This window comes from Calidris pugnax, unplaced genomic scaffold (genome assembly GCF_001431845.1).
Source record: "Calidris pugnax isolate Ruff unplaced genomic scaffold, ASM143184v1 scaffold15, whole genome shotgun sequence".
NCBI classification, from domain to species: domain Eukaryota; kingdom Metazoa; phylum Chordata; class Aves; order Charadriiformes; family Scolopacidae; genus Calidris; species Calidris pugnax.
This window is the reverse complement of record NW_015090774.1, coordinates 673,685-689,121: the sequence shown is the minus strand read 5'-3', so window position 1 is coordinate 689,121 and position 15,437 is coordinate 673,685. Positions and strand designations below refer to the sequence as shown.

The 15,437-nt window shown below is 36.7% G+C and overlaps 1 protein-coding gene across 2 annotated transcripts in view; it reads left to right on the top strand.

The window, feature by feature from the left end:
* Positions 1 to 315: 315 nt before the first annotated feature.
* The window catches only part of CLCN3 (chloride channel, voltage-sensitive 3), a 56,638-nt gene continuing 41,516 nt past the window's right edge, over positions 316 to 15,437 (top strand). For both annotated transcript variants that reach the window (XM_014943734.1, XM_014943720.1), the window contains exon 1: positions 316 to 487. In XM_014943734.1, the coding sequence (XP_014799220.1) occupies positions 328 to 487 (160 nt within the window). In that variant the 5' untranslated portion in view covers positions 316 to 327. The remainder of the gene's footprint in view (positions 488 to 15,437) is intronic.

Here is a 15,437-nt window from a genome sequence, read left to right as displayed (position 1 = left end):
CCGTGGTGCTATGCACATTTGTACACATGGGGCATGCACATTCCAGCCACCTGTACTGAAAGTGAAATGCGTGTTTCATGATGATAACATTGAACTAACGAGAGACCAAGGAAGGGGATGTGGAAGCATCACTCAGTTAAAAATCACTAAAGATTTGCTCTCTCTAAAATGTTCTGTATTACTGCTGTGATTTTTGTATCTTTGTGACCTTAATATTTATTCTCCAAAGCATGAAATACACTTTATTTGATGTAAACTTCTCAGTCTTTTGTGCATATTCAAATAGAAAATAACTATTTTTCTTTATATAGGTAATAAAGCAGCTAAATGGAGTCTGAGCAGCTGTTTCATAGAGGCTACTATCGAAACAGTTACAACAGCATAACTAGTGCAAGCAGCGATGAGGAGCTTTTAGATGGAGCAGGTGTAATTATGGACTTTCAGACCTCTGAAGATGACAATCTCTTGGATGGTGATGCTTCGATTGGTAAGTTAATGTTAATTTCAGCTGAAAATTTTCTCTGGCTTGATTTTTTGTGTTGTTTTGTTTCATTTTTTTTTAATAAACAAAACTAACCCTTTTTCATAACTAAATAATGTTTCTCTTTAGTTGATCTGTCCTTCAGAGGCATGCTTTAAACCTGAAAGTGGCTATGTGCTTGCTTAACAGTTAGATTGTATGGGGTGACTTCTGATATAAGGCATATATTAATTTACTTCTGGCAAATGAGAAACTGACTGTCAAGTAGGGGAAGGATGGCCATTCTGCAGCTTCCTGGTCTTTCTTAGCTGCATCAGGATTTTGGAAGTCTTACTGTCTTCAGAATTTCTTTGGGGCAGAAATTAACAGTCTCTTTTAGTTGTTACTTCTAGAGATAAATCTATTCTGCTTGATTCAGCTTCAGATCTGTAAAAGTGTCCTGGTTTCAGCTGGGAAAGAGTTAACTTTCGTTCTAGTGATTGCTGTGAAAGGAATGTCAATAATATGTATTGGTTTTAGTTGTTGCTAAATGATGTTTACACTACTCAAGGACTTTTTTCAGCTTCCGATAGAAGCATAGACAGAACAATGAAGTGGATGATGAAATATTCCATACCATGGATGTCATGCTCAGTATATAAATGGGGATTAGCTAGGGGGCAGGAATCCACAGTCACTGCTTGGGACAGTGCCAATTCACTGGAGTGACCCATGTCGTTATTATTACTGGTATTTTTCCTTTTCTGTTGCTATTTTTATTGAACAGCCTTTATGTCAACACACAAGGTTTTTTTTCTCCATTTGCCCTCCTTTTTTTCCCCCTCTTCTTCACACCCTTCTTGCAGAGGGAAAAGACTTGTATTGTATGAGCTAGCAGCTGTGTGGATCTAGTTGTGGCTGGGGTTAAACCACAACAAAAATAAGCAAAAACCTTCTAAGTAGAGGTGTTAACACTGTAAGAGTTGAACTTTTGACTAGCTGAAAAGTTGCAAAGAAAACATTTTACTGTGAGCACAGTATCACAGTGTATCACGGAAGTGATACAAAGAGGAAAGAACTGGGAAGCTCCTCCTCTCTCTTTCTCTCTCTGTTTTCTTTTTTTTTTTCTTTTTTTTTTAAATTTCACAGAATCACAGAATGATAGGTGACCCCAGAACAGGCTAACCTAGAGCAGGTTGCACAGGAACGTGTCCAGGTGGGTTTTGAATGTCTCCAGTGACAGAGACTCAACCACCTCTCTGGGCAGCTGGTTTCAGGGCTCTGCCACCCTCAAAGCGAAGAAATTCCTATGGATGGAACTTCCTATGTTCAAGTTTGTGCCTGTTACCTCTTACCCTATCACTGGGCACTGCTGAAAAGAGACTGATCCCATCCTCTTGACACCCACCCTTCAAGTTTTATAAGCCTTGATGATGTCCCCCCTCAGTATTCTCTTCAGACTGAGAAGACCCAAGTCCCTCCACCTTTCCTCATAAGAGAGATGTTCTATATAGTCCTCTATTCATCTTTGTAGCCCTTTGCTGTGCCCTCTCCAGAAGTTCCCTGTACTTGAACCGGGAAGCCCATTTTGACTTTTTTGATTAACAAAGCAGTTAATGGAATGAAAATGTTAACATTCTCTCAGCATGGTCAAAGAGGGAAGAGAAGGAGGGAAAGAAAATTATTTATGTTTAACATGGTAAACACGGTTAAATATATACTCTTGTTACTTTCTCTTATTTTTTTTTTTAAATCAAACTCAGCCTCTTGATTTTTTTTCTTTTATCATCCATTTCTCCCCAGTTACCATTCAGTTGTCTTCTGTCCCTGCAAAGTCTCCCTTCATGCATTTTCTCTTTGCCAGACCTAGCAATTGGATGTTGGCATTGTACTAGATAGTTGTGTCATATCATTATAAACATCCTTCTCATCTGTATTCCTTCTGTCTAATTAGACATGTCTTGAATGTGCAGTTAGTTAATTTGTATACCAATATAGATATTAAGAGCCAGGACACCTTCAATCTACATAAAAATTCCTTCTGCCAAATTACCTAGAGAACACCGGAGTGATGAAGTCAAGCACTTGATAGTTAGGAAATTATTAAGTGAACAACTGGCTTCCACGTGTAATATTTTGTTCTGAGTATCTGGCACTTTTAATAAGGTGAGTGCCTTGCTTGTCTAACATAATATTTGCAACCTGTATTGAAAGTCTGAAGCTACTCTGATTATTGTTTAAATAAATCCTCTACATCATTTCAAGCTTTAAGGAGAAATAATTTTGCAGTAAAATGAATAGTTTCCAAGCCAGTGTTATGCCCCTTACTTCTTGTGAAATTAGATTTGTAAATTGAGTCCAAACAGATGAGGTGGTTGTTTTGTTTGCACTGTCACAAGCAATGCTAATTGCTGCACATGCCAGCAATCCCTATCTCATTCTAATGCTGAAGTATTAGAATGTGCATTAGAACATAAATATTAAAGTATTTTCTTTCCTGTAGTTACATTTTTTGCTAATGGTCTCTCTGCTTGCCACAGTTCTGGTCACTCAGTAAGAGGCAGCAGTAGTAACAAGCACTATTATTGTTTAAGTGAATGGTGATTTATGTCTCTCTATGCATGGAAAATATTCTCTTGTACAGTAAATCTAGTAAATATCTTAGCATTAGATCAGAGTCTGGTGCAAATTTTCTTTTCAAGGTGTCCAGAAAAATTTTAAATAAACTTACATGCAGGAGGTGAACATCTGTGTTTCTCATTCCTTAGGGCTCAGAACTTGTAACGTGGCTTTTCTTGTGTGTTTTTAATTCAGCAAATCTCATTGACAAGACCAAGCAAGCACTTTCTTGCTGGACTGCACGTGCACTTTTTGTAGTCTTCTAGCATTAACTGTTTGGTTTGTTTATTTGTTTTAATTATTATTATTTAAATATTCTTATCCTTTAATTGTCTCTGAATGTATTTTTTTTCTGTTGAGTCTAAGTACAGACAAATTCACCATACAGAATCTGGCCCACCTTCTGAGGAAGGGCAGGACCACCCTGGTAACTGGAAGATCCTGTGTTTCTCAATGCTGCAGGCCCCCCAGAGCCTGATGTGAAGACAGAGGCATTAGGACTCACTCCATGCTTTAGCTGGTGAACCCTGCCAAAATCAGGAGCCCTGTTTAAACATATAGTTTTTGTTTTAAGTCTGTAGGGCTGGAAGAATTTATGAGCCTGGTTTCTTAGCAACATGAACAAAATGGCAATAATGTATCTGTACTTAAAATGATTGCAGAAATAATGTAGTTAAATTGGAAGCTGCGTAGCTGCAGACTGTAAGCTTGGAGTACAAATGAGCACAGACATGAACCTACCCAGTCTGCATAACTTGCTATGGACAATACAGTGTTCATCATAATTTTACAGTTTATGTAATGACATATAGAATTACAGATTTTAAAAAATCAAGACCATGCAATGAAGAGGAAACAAAGGATTAAGAAATTATCTTTTTTTCTTCTTTTTGTTTGGCTAATGAAAATTGAACCATAAACTGCGCATACACCATGCAAATAAAAAGCTAACAATATGGAATTTCTAAAGTAATTATAGTCTTTCCCACTTGTTCAGAGGGCAGTAAGTTAATGGAGGAAGTCTGCTCATTTCAGTAGGGTTGGTAAGTCCCTTGGCTGTCAGGACCGCAATTCTATAAAGGCTGCACAGTACTGCTATTCACATTACCACTCATACTTAAGCACTTAACTGAGGCTTACAAAGCTATTGAGGCTGTTATTCAATGGTGAATATGCCTTCTGTTGAAAGCATGTGGAAATTGGATGACATTGGGAAAGAATACTAATGATATATACTACTTGTCTTATGTGGGAAAATCTTTTATATTACATGGGACTAAACAAGTGAATGTTAACAAGAATCCGTCTTCAGAAAGTCTTTCCACCTAGACTTTTAAGTATCCTTAATATTTAGTTGAAAGAGATTTGCCTTTTTAGTATCACCTCTGATTTGCAGTTTGAATGGGTTTGTGTAGATCCATGGGGGGGATTCACGGTTATGTTAAAAACAATGCTGTCCAACAATCTTGTTTCTCTTAACACCATCTGAAAGCATGTATGTTACCCGTCCTTCACTGTGTCATCTGAGAAGGATATAGAAATTGTGAATACGTAGTATTATCTACCAAATTAATATATAAATATATATGCATAGTATTTATATGATAATTATTATTAGAGTACATCATATGTCTGTTATGTTCACCAGTAACTATTTTCTTTGCATAAATTTCAGACTTTTAGTGGCAGCATTACGGAGAACAATAGGTATCATGAAATGGTGAATTCTTTGAGCATAGTGTGTTTTAACATGCTAAATAATTAAATTGCTCTGCATGTGGAGGCTTGGATGGCTGGCACAAAAGCCCTGCCTGGAACGGATACTGCCTGTCAGCCATGGTCAAATCTTGCTTTTGTTGCATATCAAAATTAATCTCTTTGTAGTACTGAAGTTAGTGTTTTTCCTTGTTGAACTGCTGTCTAATGAGAAATATGTGACATTATACTGATAACAGAAACATCTGTCTCATTGAAGGGAGGATGTCTTATCAGTGCTTGTATATAAATGTACTTTCATGTATGCAATCTGTGGAGATCATTTTCATCATTACTTATCTATGTCTTATTTTTAGACTGTGTGGCCTGCTTCTTGCTAGGTCAATTTAATCACATTATACTTACCATTGAGAAGCTATCAGTTCTTTAATAGTTAAGTCATATAAGCTAAGACTTACTGTTTTAAATTCTACAGGAGATCTATACTATTTAGTTTTTTAAAAAATTGTTACTCTTGGATAGTTCATTGTTTTCTATCACTTCAACAGGGGAAAAGAAGAATTCTTTCTAAACAGAAGTGAAATCTCTAGAACTGAGATATATTATCAGATTAATATTTTACTGGGGAATATGAATGAGAAGGTCTAATCTATTCTTCTCTCAGCACTGGCTTGCCTCGCCTGTCTCTAAAGTTCAAGACACAATTCTTGGCTACTGGCTGGGCTTGAAGAATGTAACAAGTCTTTTCAAAAGTTCAAACTTCTTCCTTTTATGACTCAGGGTTAGCCAACTAGCAGGTGAAACTGAGAGGTCTCTGTAATTGAACTCAGAATTGAAAGCTATTTCTATAAGCTAACTGCATCAGTTTTCACTATTTTTTTTTTTTATTTAAGTGTAGGGCAAGCTCAAGCAGGAGGTGGATTTCTGTAATGTTGTCAGACTCTGCAAATTTTTTAAGGCACTGACTGAAATCAGATGATTAAACCTTATTTGCAGTAAAAATGGTTTGCAAACAAATGATCTCACTGGTGTTTACATCTCAAGGTACTTTGATCTGTCTGTGGGAGTCTGAGTCCTGAATGAGCTTGGTGTTCTTTTCAATAGCTATAGCAATTCCTGATTCAGTTGAAGGAGCTTAGTTGCTTATATTGTGACTTCAGTGTGGAGACAGTTTACAGTCTGGCATATGGTGTTAGAATAAAATTGGCAATAGTTAACCTTAATATGACAACCTGTAAACTGGTAATTCAAAAGCTGCTGCTGCAGCCGCTACTATCTCCTTGCAGTGATAGCAGCACCACTAGAAAAAAGCGTATGCCAACAGGTCATGGTGTAAAACACTGCAGCTCTCTGCTCGTCCCCGTGAGGTGGAGTCCTTTGCCTAAAGAGAGGGATCAAAACACTCCATTTTCACCACTCTAAATATATTTAAAATATGATGTAGTGAACTAATAATATGGCATTATTTGAGGAATGGAATGTAATTTTCAGCAAGTGCAGGTTGTTCTGTATAATAAATAAATTTGTACCACATCAGAGATTAATTGTTCAAGCCAGATCCAGATAGTTAACTTTTCTAACAACACATGAATGCCCTTTCACATGTACACTTGTTTCTATTTAGCTATCACGGCTTATAAAGAAAAGAAAGAATAGAAAGTTAATAATAAAATAATTTATTTCCTGCATAAAGAACTTAAGTTCCTGTTACGTTCTTTATGCGCGGAAATTTCATTAACAGATTCTTCCTGTTGTCCACAGCTGATAGGAAGAAGTGTCTTCAAAGTCATTTTGCACCAGTGGCATTGTTTGTTTTGCATCCATGTGCTATAAAACTGACTTGACTGAAGAGTCATTATGACAGTTTGACATATCTCTTTCCTAAGTTATATATAACCTATCTTCCAAGTGAGCAATATTTGCATTAAAGGGCTCATTGTTCTTCTTAAGGAATATATTTGCTCTCAAATGATGCCATACAAATTGAAGCATGAGATAATGTGACTCTGATCACAATGGCAAACATAAGGCACAGCTAGTTTATTTTAAATAGTTAAATTGCCAGTAACTGGTTATAATTTACCTCTTTTCTCTTAGGTTGTAGCTACAGCTGTAGACATTCTGCTTGTGCTCCATACTACTAATGCAGCTGAACACAGAATATCTGACAATACAGAACCATGTTTTCTTTTACTTTTTTTATTAGCAATGCATGAAATTAATTTTTGTCCATCTATCTGGGACACAAGTTGCTATACGTTATGTTTACATGGATGACTGGGCTAATTAACAAAGTTCTTTTATCAGGGATTTCAAAATTCCTGGCAGAAAACAAAAAGAAATAAATATAATTGACTGGAGGATTCTTAAGTTAAGTAGAAAAAATGTTTTATCTTACTTACTGGACATCATTATTGAATGAGTGAGTTGTAGGTGTTTGAAATGTCTTTTGCATCTTATCTGTGTATCGTGACAGTGATTTTTCTGAACTCTGATCTGTTTTTTTAAAAAACTTTATTAAAATTCACTTGATACTGTTTTAATTGAACAGTCTGTAATGATGTTACAGGGTTAGTCTGGATTGGTGTGGCGCTAGACTTTGGGGGGTGGAAATCATGGCAGTATATATGTAGAGTTTCAGAAACCAATTAGTTCCTTGTTCTCTTAAATGTTTAAAATGAAATAGTGACCATTTCAATTTCTCATTAATTCCATGGTTAGTTATTTGCTGACTTGTTTATAGGATAGGAGAATTGTGTTGGTTTTAGAACTGAACGTTACCAAGAATCCTCAAATAGTCTCACTGGTCTTTCCTGCTAAAGTTGTGTTTACAAAATTTGTTTTCATCTTCCAAAACACACAAGCATTTGCATTTCCAGCCTGATACTCTGGAATATGATGAATCATAATACTAGTAATTCGTTCTTTCCATCTTCCTGATATTACATAATCTTGTTGGTTTCCTTCTGCAGCTCTGCTGAAGTGCTTAAAGCACCCTGGCTTTCTTACCAGATGCTGCTGAGGCAGCTATTACTGATTTGACAGCCTGGTGCAGTGTATGTATAAGTATGTCCTTCTCCCTTGCATGTTGTGGGAATTGTGTAAGATGAAGGAATGAAAGCAGAGGAAATGTGATGGCATACATGTAGGTAGAAAGAAGAGTTGGAAGCATACAATAAAATAATTAAGTCTAATATGACTGTAAAGTCCTTAGGTACTAAATAAACAATTGTCACTACAGCTTTAATAATACTTCATTGATTCATTTTCCCTTTTATTTGTTCTCTCAATTCAGCCAAAGTAGATACAGTTTTAACCAAATTGATGTCAGGCTGTACTCTTGCTTTCTGCCTTTGAGAATATTCTTGCTTACCAGCTAATAAATGCATTTTGAAGTGAAAGCTTTTTGTCTGCTTGGATTAGACAGAAATGTTATTCTGGAAGACGTTATCATGATGTACCTGAAACAGAAGAACAGCTGTACTGGGTCAAACCACAAATCCACCTAGCTCAGCTTCCTGATAGGGGTCAAAAGGCAGCACTTAAGGAAGGATAAGAATGGAGTGAGTAAGTGATAGTTCCTCTGAGTACTTGTACAGCAGGTTTGTGTGGCTGAGGGCCTCTTTCAACTGTGTGGTGGCTGTTTTAGAGTTTTGGTCCTTATCACTGGATTTTTCTTCCACTGACTTTTTCTTGAAGCAATTCTTTAGCGTTCATACTGTCGTTTGGCAAGCTCTAACAGCTTAGCTACTTTTTATGTGAAGAACCACCTTCTTTTCTTTATTTTGAACCTAAATCCAAGTCTACATACTGCTGAGAGCAGCTATAACTGCTAGAGTAATGCCTAGGCTAACTCCAGCCTATGTGTCTTAGCATGAACTGACACACGGACTTCCTTGTCGCTCATCCTTGTGCAGTATAAATGCTTCTGCTTTTTGTTGTTGCTGTTGACAGTTGCAGCTGTGAAAAATCTTTCTGGTGATAAATAGGGGGTTCAGGACATTCTTTCTGCTGGTACATAGAGGTTAAAGGGGTTCTTATTGAAATGAAACTGCTGTTGCTATGAAAAGATTTTATATGAAACTAGGACAGGGTGACCTGTAACTAGGATGGCTTGATTGTCTTGCTCAATACACAAATGCACATGATCTGATAAATACTGTGATACGTGCCAACACACATACTCTGATAAGGCCATATACGCGTAGAAACTAACAGGGATTAGCACATAGACTGGGACAGGTGATAGTCCCTCTTCCGCTTTGAAGAGGAGAGAGGAAAGAATCATGCATTAAAATTCCAAGTTTCCCACCAAAAAAGCTGCATCAGAGCAGTGATTTTAATCACAGAAAATCAGTGAGCAGGTATATTTATAAATCGCCAGTGAGAGGTATCAAACTGTTTAAAGTTCATGTTTTGCTACACCTATATACAATATATCCTCATAAGCGAAAATTTCTTGTTGTCCTTGCCCTTGTCATTTGTAGCAGTCTTGATCCTCTAAAACGGTAACTATCTTAAGAGCTCTTTTATTGGAAGAGAAGGTGAAAATTTTATTTCCATTGCTATTTACTTCTTTTTCTCCTCAGTTCTCTCTTTTCCAGGTTAAGAAGTTCTGGTTTTCTCAGCTGGACCTTGCAGCTATCCCAGGCTTTGGATCCTTTTTAGTGCCCCTTTCTGAACCTATTGAAATATCTGTAACTTAAGGGGAGGGATCAGAACTTCATACAGCATTTGGAAGATGAGCATGTCATGGAAATAGAGTAGCAAGTCTCATTCTTACCACTACTAAGAATTGAGCTTGTAGTTTCGTGGAATTCAAATATGCCTGGAATAGTACAGTTCATTCTTACCACTACTAAGAATTGAGCTTGTAGTTTCGTGGAATTCAAATGGAATAGTACAGCATTATCTGTTAACAACATATAAAATTGCTGTTGGCACTGTGTTCACACACCTGATGTATGACTGGAAAAAATGTAATATTCTTGAAGATAGAAAGTAAGCTTAATGTATATGGCATATCTATGGAGGAATACATGTTGGTCCTATAATTTTATCCCCTGTACATACTTTGAACAGTAAGTTGGAAATAGTGGCCAAAAATAAACAACCCTAAAACAGAATAAGGGTAATCTAGCAGATAAAACCTAGTTCCTTATATGCGCTTAGGTAAGAGGGAAACCAGAATGATCTCAGTAGCAGAATTTTGGCTAGTCCTAGACAAGGGAGAAGTAAACTTTAGGAAAGCTGCTAAGTAAGCCAGGATCACTTCCTACTAAGGATGGCAAATCTTATTGTTGATGAGTTCTAACAACAGTTTTAGCAGATTGGAGCATGAGGAAAGGACATGTATGCAGAAGTGAAAATGCAGCAGGACTTTCTTTCTTAGTAAAAGCCTAAGCTGTAAAGAAAAAGAACAGAAAAAAGATAGAAAGTAGTTAAGAGTCTCTTAGAGAATCAGAGAAAGCAACTTGTTTGCAGAAAATAGCCTGCTTTTCTTTCCAAGTCCTCCTTGCGTGATAGTACAGTAAAAGCAGATGTTGTAAATGTCAATGCAATGCTGACCAATTAAAAAAAAGAAGGAAAACAAAGGTAAAAAATCCACCTCTCACAGCTGATAGCCATATGTAGTCTGTTGATGTCAAGGATTTTCTTCCAGCATCATGTGCTCATAGATCAAGAAGAGTGTGATGGATGACCCCAGAAAGAAGTGAAAAGAAAACTGAAGAGAGTTATATTGCCTTCAATGTTTTGGGCCAAGATGTCAAAGCAGTCTTTAGGGAACAAACACTTGGGTTTTTTCCTGTTTGTTTTTGGTCTTAGGTGTTAACATTATATCACAATTTCTTTATTTCCCTTTTTTTTTCTGTCTGTTTCTTTCTTCTCCTGCCCAAAAGTTTTGCATGGCAGTGGGGAGCGTTTACTGGTGTTTCACTGATTGGAAGTGAAGGTTCAGCTGCCCTGGAGGGAAGTCAGTCTCAGAATTGATTACACAACATGCTTGCGGCTATATGACCTGTTCCACTGCATTCTGTTTGCTGTTTGGCTTTGCCTTCAATTACTGTCTTCCCTGTCTGGACAGTGAGTAAAAGCACCACTGGAAATTATATGGTACTGTAGGAGAATAATTCAAGAACCTGTGGTTGGCCAGTGAAAAAGCAAGCTTATTAAGCTAGATCCTGGAATATAAAGTGATCTCTTCTGGGTGAAATGATTGTGAGAAAAATTAAGTAACTAATTTGTGGGAAACAAACAATTAGTAAAAAAGAAACCGTGATTAAGAAGGTTTTTTTTTTTTCTGTATGATGCAAATAGAAAAGAATCGGATTTTGTATTACTGCTAAGCACATTCTTCTGGGTTTTTTTTACTCCTGTTTTATTTAAACTCCATCTGCCTTGAACTAGTCAGCAGCATATGTTATAAATTTGTTTTCTTCTGCTTTTACATTGTATTTGGTCTAAATTTTTTCCTGCTATTGTCTGTCTGCCTCATTGAGGCTTTTGATGAGGTGGCAATGGAAACAGCTTAATGGAGTCTTCTGTAGATAGTTTGGTACAGAGCTGGGAGCATTTTGCTAACAGTGCTGTGATCAAGCACAGAGTCCGATATAGTGCTGACGAATGAAGTTTGGGAGTCAGTAATTTAAGATATTAAAAATACTTTTTATTTTCTGTGTATTAATTTGAAGCTAGGTATAACTGAACTTTTTTTCCTCTCTTTTTTATTTATTTTTCTGTGATTACATCTTTGAGTTATTTCATCCAGGACTATGTCTGGGTACCGGAACTGGGAGAAGGATGTTTGTCCTTCTTTTATTGTCTTTAGTGCTCCCACTGCTGGCTCTGCGTGACCCAGATGAGAAAGTTGTATGATTTTATGCAGAATGAACCAAGACTAAAGGGGCTGCAAGATCAATAAACTGAGACAAGTTACCTATGAGAAGTCAAGCTGGTAGAGGGATTACACTTGGGTTTAATTTGGCCACATGGATTGAGAAAAAGGGTAAATGAAAGAAGAAATTGGAAAAAAGGCAGGAGGATAAAGCTGGAAAGAAAAGGAATGGAAGGACATTACTAATGGGACACAGTAGGTTTTGAGACACTTTGTATATTCTTTGGGCACCTTGTTGTAAATGGATACTTCCAGGCCCAACCTTCAACTGAGGGTGCATACGAGTGAAATTATTTTCAGAGTAGTTGGAGAAGGTAGCTGTTTTGAGGAGTGCACTATTATGTAGCATTTTTCAAGAGAACATTATCTTCTAGCTCCGCTGAAGGAGAAGGTTTAGTTTTGAATAATAATAGGAAAGAAAATGACAGTTAAGAGTCACCAAAATCTTTTGCATCAGTCACACTAGCATTTACAATTATCAGACACATTTTTGGCATCTCTTGTTACTTTACTGAAATCATTCAGCATCCCCGGTCTTACATTTGGAATTTTATAAAAGACATAATTTTAATTTTCGTTATCTGGTCAATGAAATTATATATTCTATCATCAAAATAAACCAGGTAATTGAAGAAATTGAGAGAATAAGTTTGGTTTATATGTAATAAGGTGCTTGGCTATCTTCCTTAAAGCTAGCTTACTTTTTAATATGAAATAGTGGAAGAATGCTTCGGAGTTAAGGTCCTCCCTCCAACCCTGGGTGAGCAGGCCCTCATACCTCTCTGATACTCCCCTTCTTTTCATTGGCCTTGTTCTGTCACCTCAAAATACCTTTCCCTGGGTGTATCCAATTTGTCTAACCTTTGACATGTTTTTATATTTTTAGGTACTTTATCTTGAATGTGTTTCTTCCCTCCCTAAAAGGGAAAAGATAAGGTGTAGAGGTAGGGTTAAGGTGTCTTTCTTCATTTTCAGTATGCTTTAAAGGTGTGTCACACATATATACACTGTGATACTTCTAGAACAATGGACTTCTAGCCCTTTTCTGCAAAGACAGATGCATCTAAATGATGGTTAACACTGTGCCTGTTGAGAGCAATGGGAGCACTCAGATGTGTGAGGTTATTTGGGCATGGAGGATTTCTGGGATTGAGGCCTTAGTCTATAATTACTCTGATGAAATCTCCTTGGAAGTAAGCTGCTGTACAAACCTGCTGCTTACATAGGAGCTATTCTGTGTACTAAATAGGCCATTTTTAGGGGTTCTCAGTTACTGAAAATAAGGCTATTGTAAAACTAAGTTTAGACATCACAACAAGTCTTTATAATGTTATGTGCTCTGTATTACCTAAAATACCTGGTTACCTAGAGACACCATTTCACTAACTACAATTCTAAAATTTGCTGAACTTCACAACAGAAATAACTGTCATACTCTTTTGAATATAAAATTACCAGGCAGTTACAGTCAGACACTATTTCAAGCCAGGTAGAAAAAGAGTAATTTGGAAAGATGGAATTGTATAGATTTTTAGATATTAAAAAATGACTGGCTTAACTAGGTCAGGTTAGCATGTATAGTATCTTGTGCTCTGTCTTGCTTAAGAAAAAACAAACCACCAAACACTTTTCATTGTGTTATAGGAAAGGAAATGTACACAGTGGCAGGGTAATGAACAATGAGAACACAAGCTGCTGGTAATTGAGAAGGGAAAATGACTGCTCTGCTTTTTAAGACTAGACAAAGAACAAACTGTATTTGGCAGCCAGTCTATAAGCAGTGACCTTGGAAGAGCTATTACAGTTTAATATTAGGTAGACTCTTGAAATTTTATATAGCAAATATGAAGTTGTAACTGTTTTACACCGCAGACTTCTTGTCATTATTTTCCCTTGTATCTAAAGTTTATCAGATATGCCCTCCAACTAGTCAGGCCCTTCAACTTTTCCAACTTGGACTGCATTTTAGACTTGTGTAGAAATTTTGCATGTGCCTTTGTCCAGTGAATAAGTTCAGGCCAGCAAATTAGCCATTTGTTTGCTGTAATCGATTTTCATTATCAGTTCTAAGACGTTCCAGGCCTTCATCAAACTCCTAAACTAGTGGTAATCTTCCAGACCATGTTAATACAAGGCCTTTATATCCTTTATTTCATATTCTTTAAAATACAGAGTTGAATTTATAGTGTTGTCTTCTATAATTGACATAATAAATGCACTAACAGCTTATTCTGTAATAATTCTTCCTTCAGGTTACAAAAATTGTTGTCGTATTTCTTTCTGCTGTGAATGACTTTTTATTTAGAGCCTTAAGATAAGATTACAGGTTTCTTTCCAGGTGCTGTTGAAGTAAGGAGTTGAGAATGCTCAGGAATTTCTGGTTTACTTCTTAAGTCAAAGTAACGTGGATAATTTGAAGTTCAGAGGTGCTTAGGTTTGTTTTTTCACAGGCAAAAATAAGTGGTGAGAATGCGTAATGGCTCTGAAAGTCACACTTTTGGATGTTCAAGATCTTAAAGATGCAGTTGTTCTTGTTGAAAAGGTGATTGTAGGAGGCTAATTGTCAGAAAGCATTTCTTTGCACAGATGACAGCAAATGGAGATGTCTCTTTAGCTCAGTAGAAGACACCAGTATTTTAGAACTGAGTGTCTGTGGCTCGAGGGTTCCCTTTGTTTTGAAGATCAGAGAGTCTATAAGGTTTTAAAATAAATTTTGCTATATGCTCCTATCTTTGGGTTTTTTCTTCTTTGTTCTCACTTGTTTTGCCACCTATAGAGATACCAGCATTTTCTCAGTGTTTGTATTGGTGCCATATTTTTCAGATTTCACATATTGACAGGTCTGTGAAGTAAATTCAATACTTCTTTATGTTCTACTCTGTGCTCAAAAAGATCATTTACGGTACACAGCTTGTAACGCTGGCTTTGGCTTATAAAATAAATAACTTCCTTAAGAACATACAAGGAAAATTATTTAAGAAACTAGTGCATTTGAAAACTAAAATAATTGTCTGTCTGTTACACTTGGAGAAGTGAAAAGGCATACATCGTAACATTAATTCCTTTCCTTGTGTCCTGTGACAGCTGAACTGAAGCCGGGCCTTGGTGTTACAGGGAAGTGTCAACAGTCTCAGTCACTTCACCGAGACCCCTCAGTTACGTAAATGGTGTGTTTGTGTGTATGCACATACTTCTGTAGAAGATACATTAAAGTCTTACGCTGAGGCAGTACAGCTACTGACTTGCATGGCCATTTTCAGCTCTTGAGAGCATATTTTTTTCCTTTCATGTAGTTTGACAAAAATTAATCCCTGCAACTTAAGTAATAGTGTAGTTAATGTATTACACATTTTACTGAAGCAGAACACTTAAAATGACTGAGAATAATAGATCAGGGAACAATAATTTTCTATTACCTGCCGGAGGGGAAAAACAATATGCACATCTTACATAAGTATTTCATTACAACTGAACTAGCAATGGAAATCTCATGTAAAACAGTTTTCTTATCTGTAATCGCAAGATGGGACCAGTACAAGATCATACAGTAAACATAAATTAATTCATGGATATGATATATAATAACATCTGTTTCAAATGCAAGCAATAATGTAGTCAGTTTACGATTTCCTGTCTTGGGATACTGATTATTTGAAGTGCTTGGGTTTCTCAAAGCTGTAGCAGTGACTGTGGGATGCTGTATCACATGAACGCCTTGGTTGGCATTCATGGGGGTTGTTGCCTGGT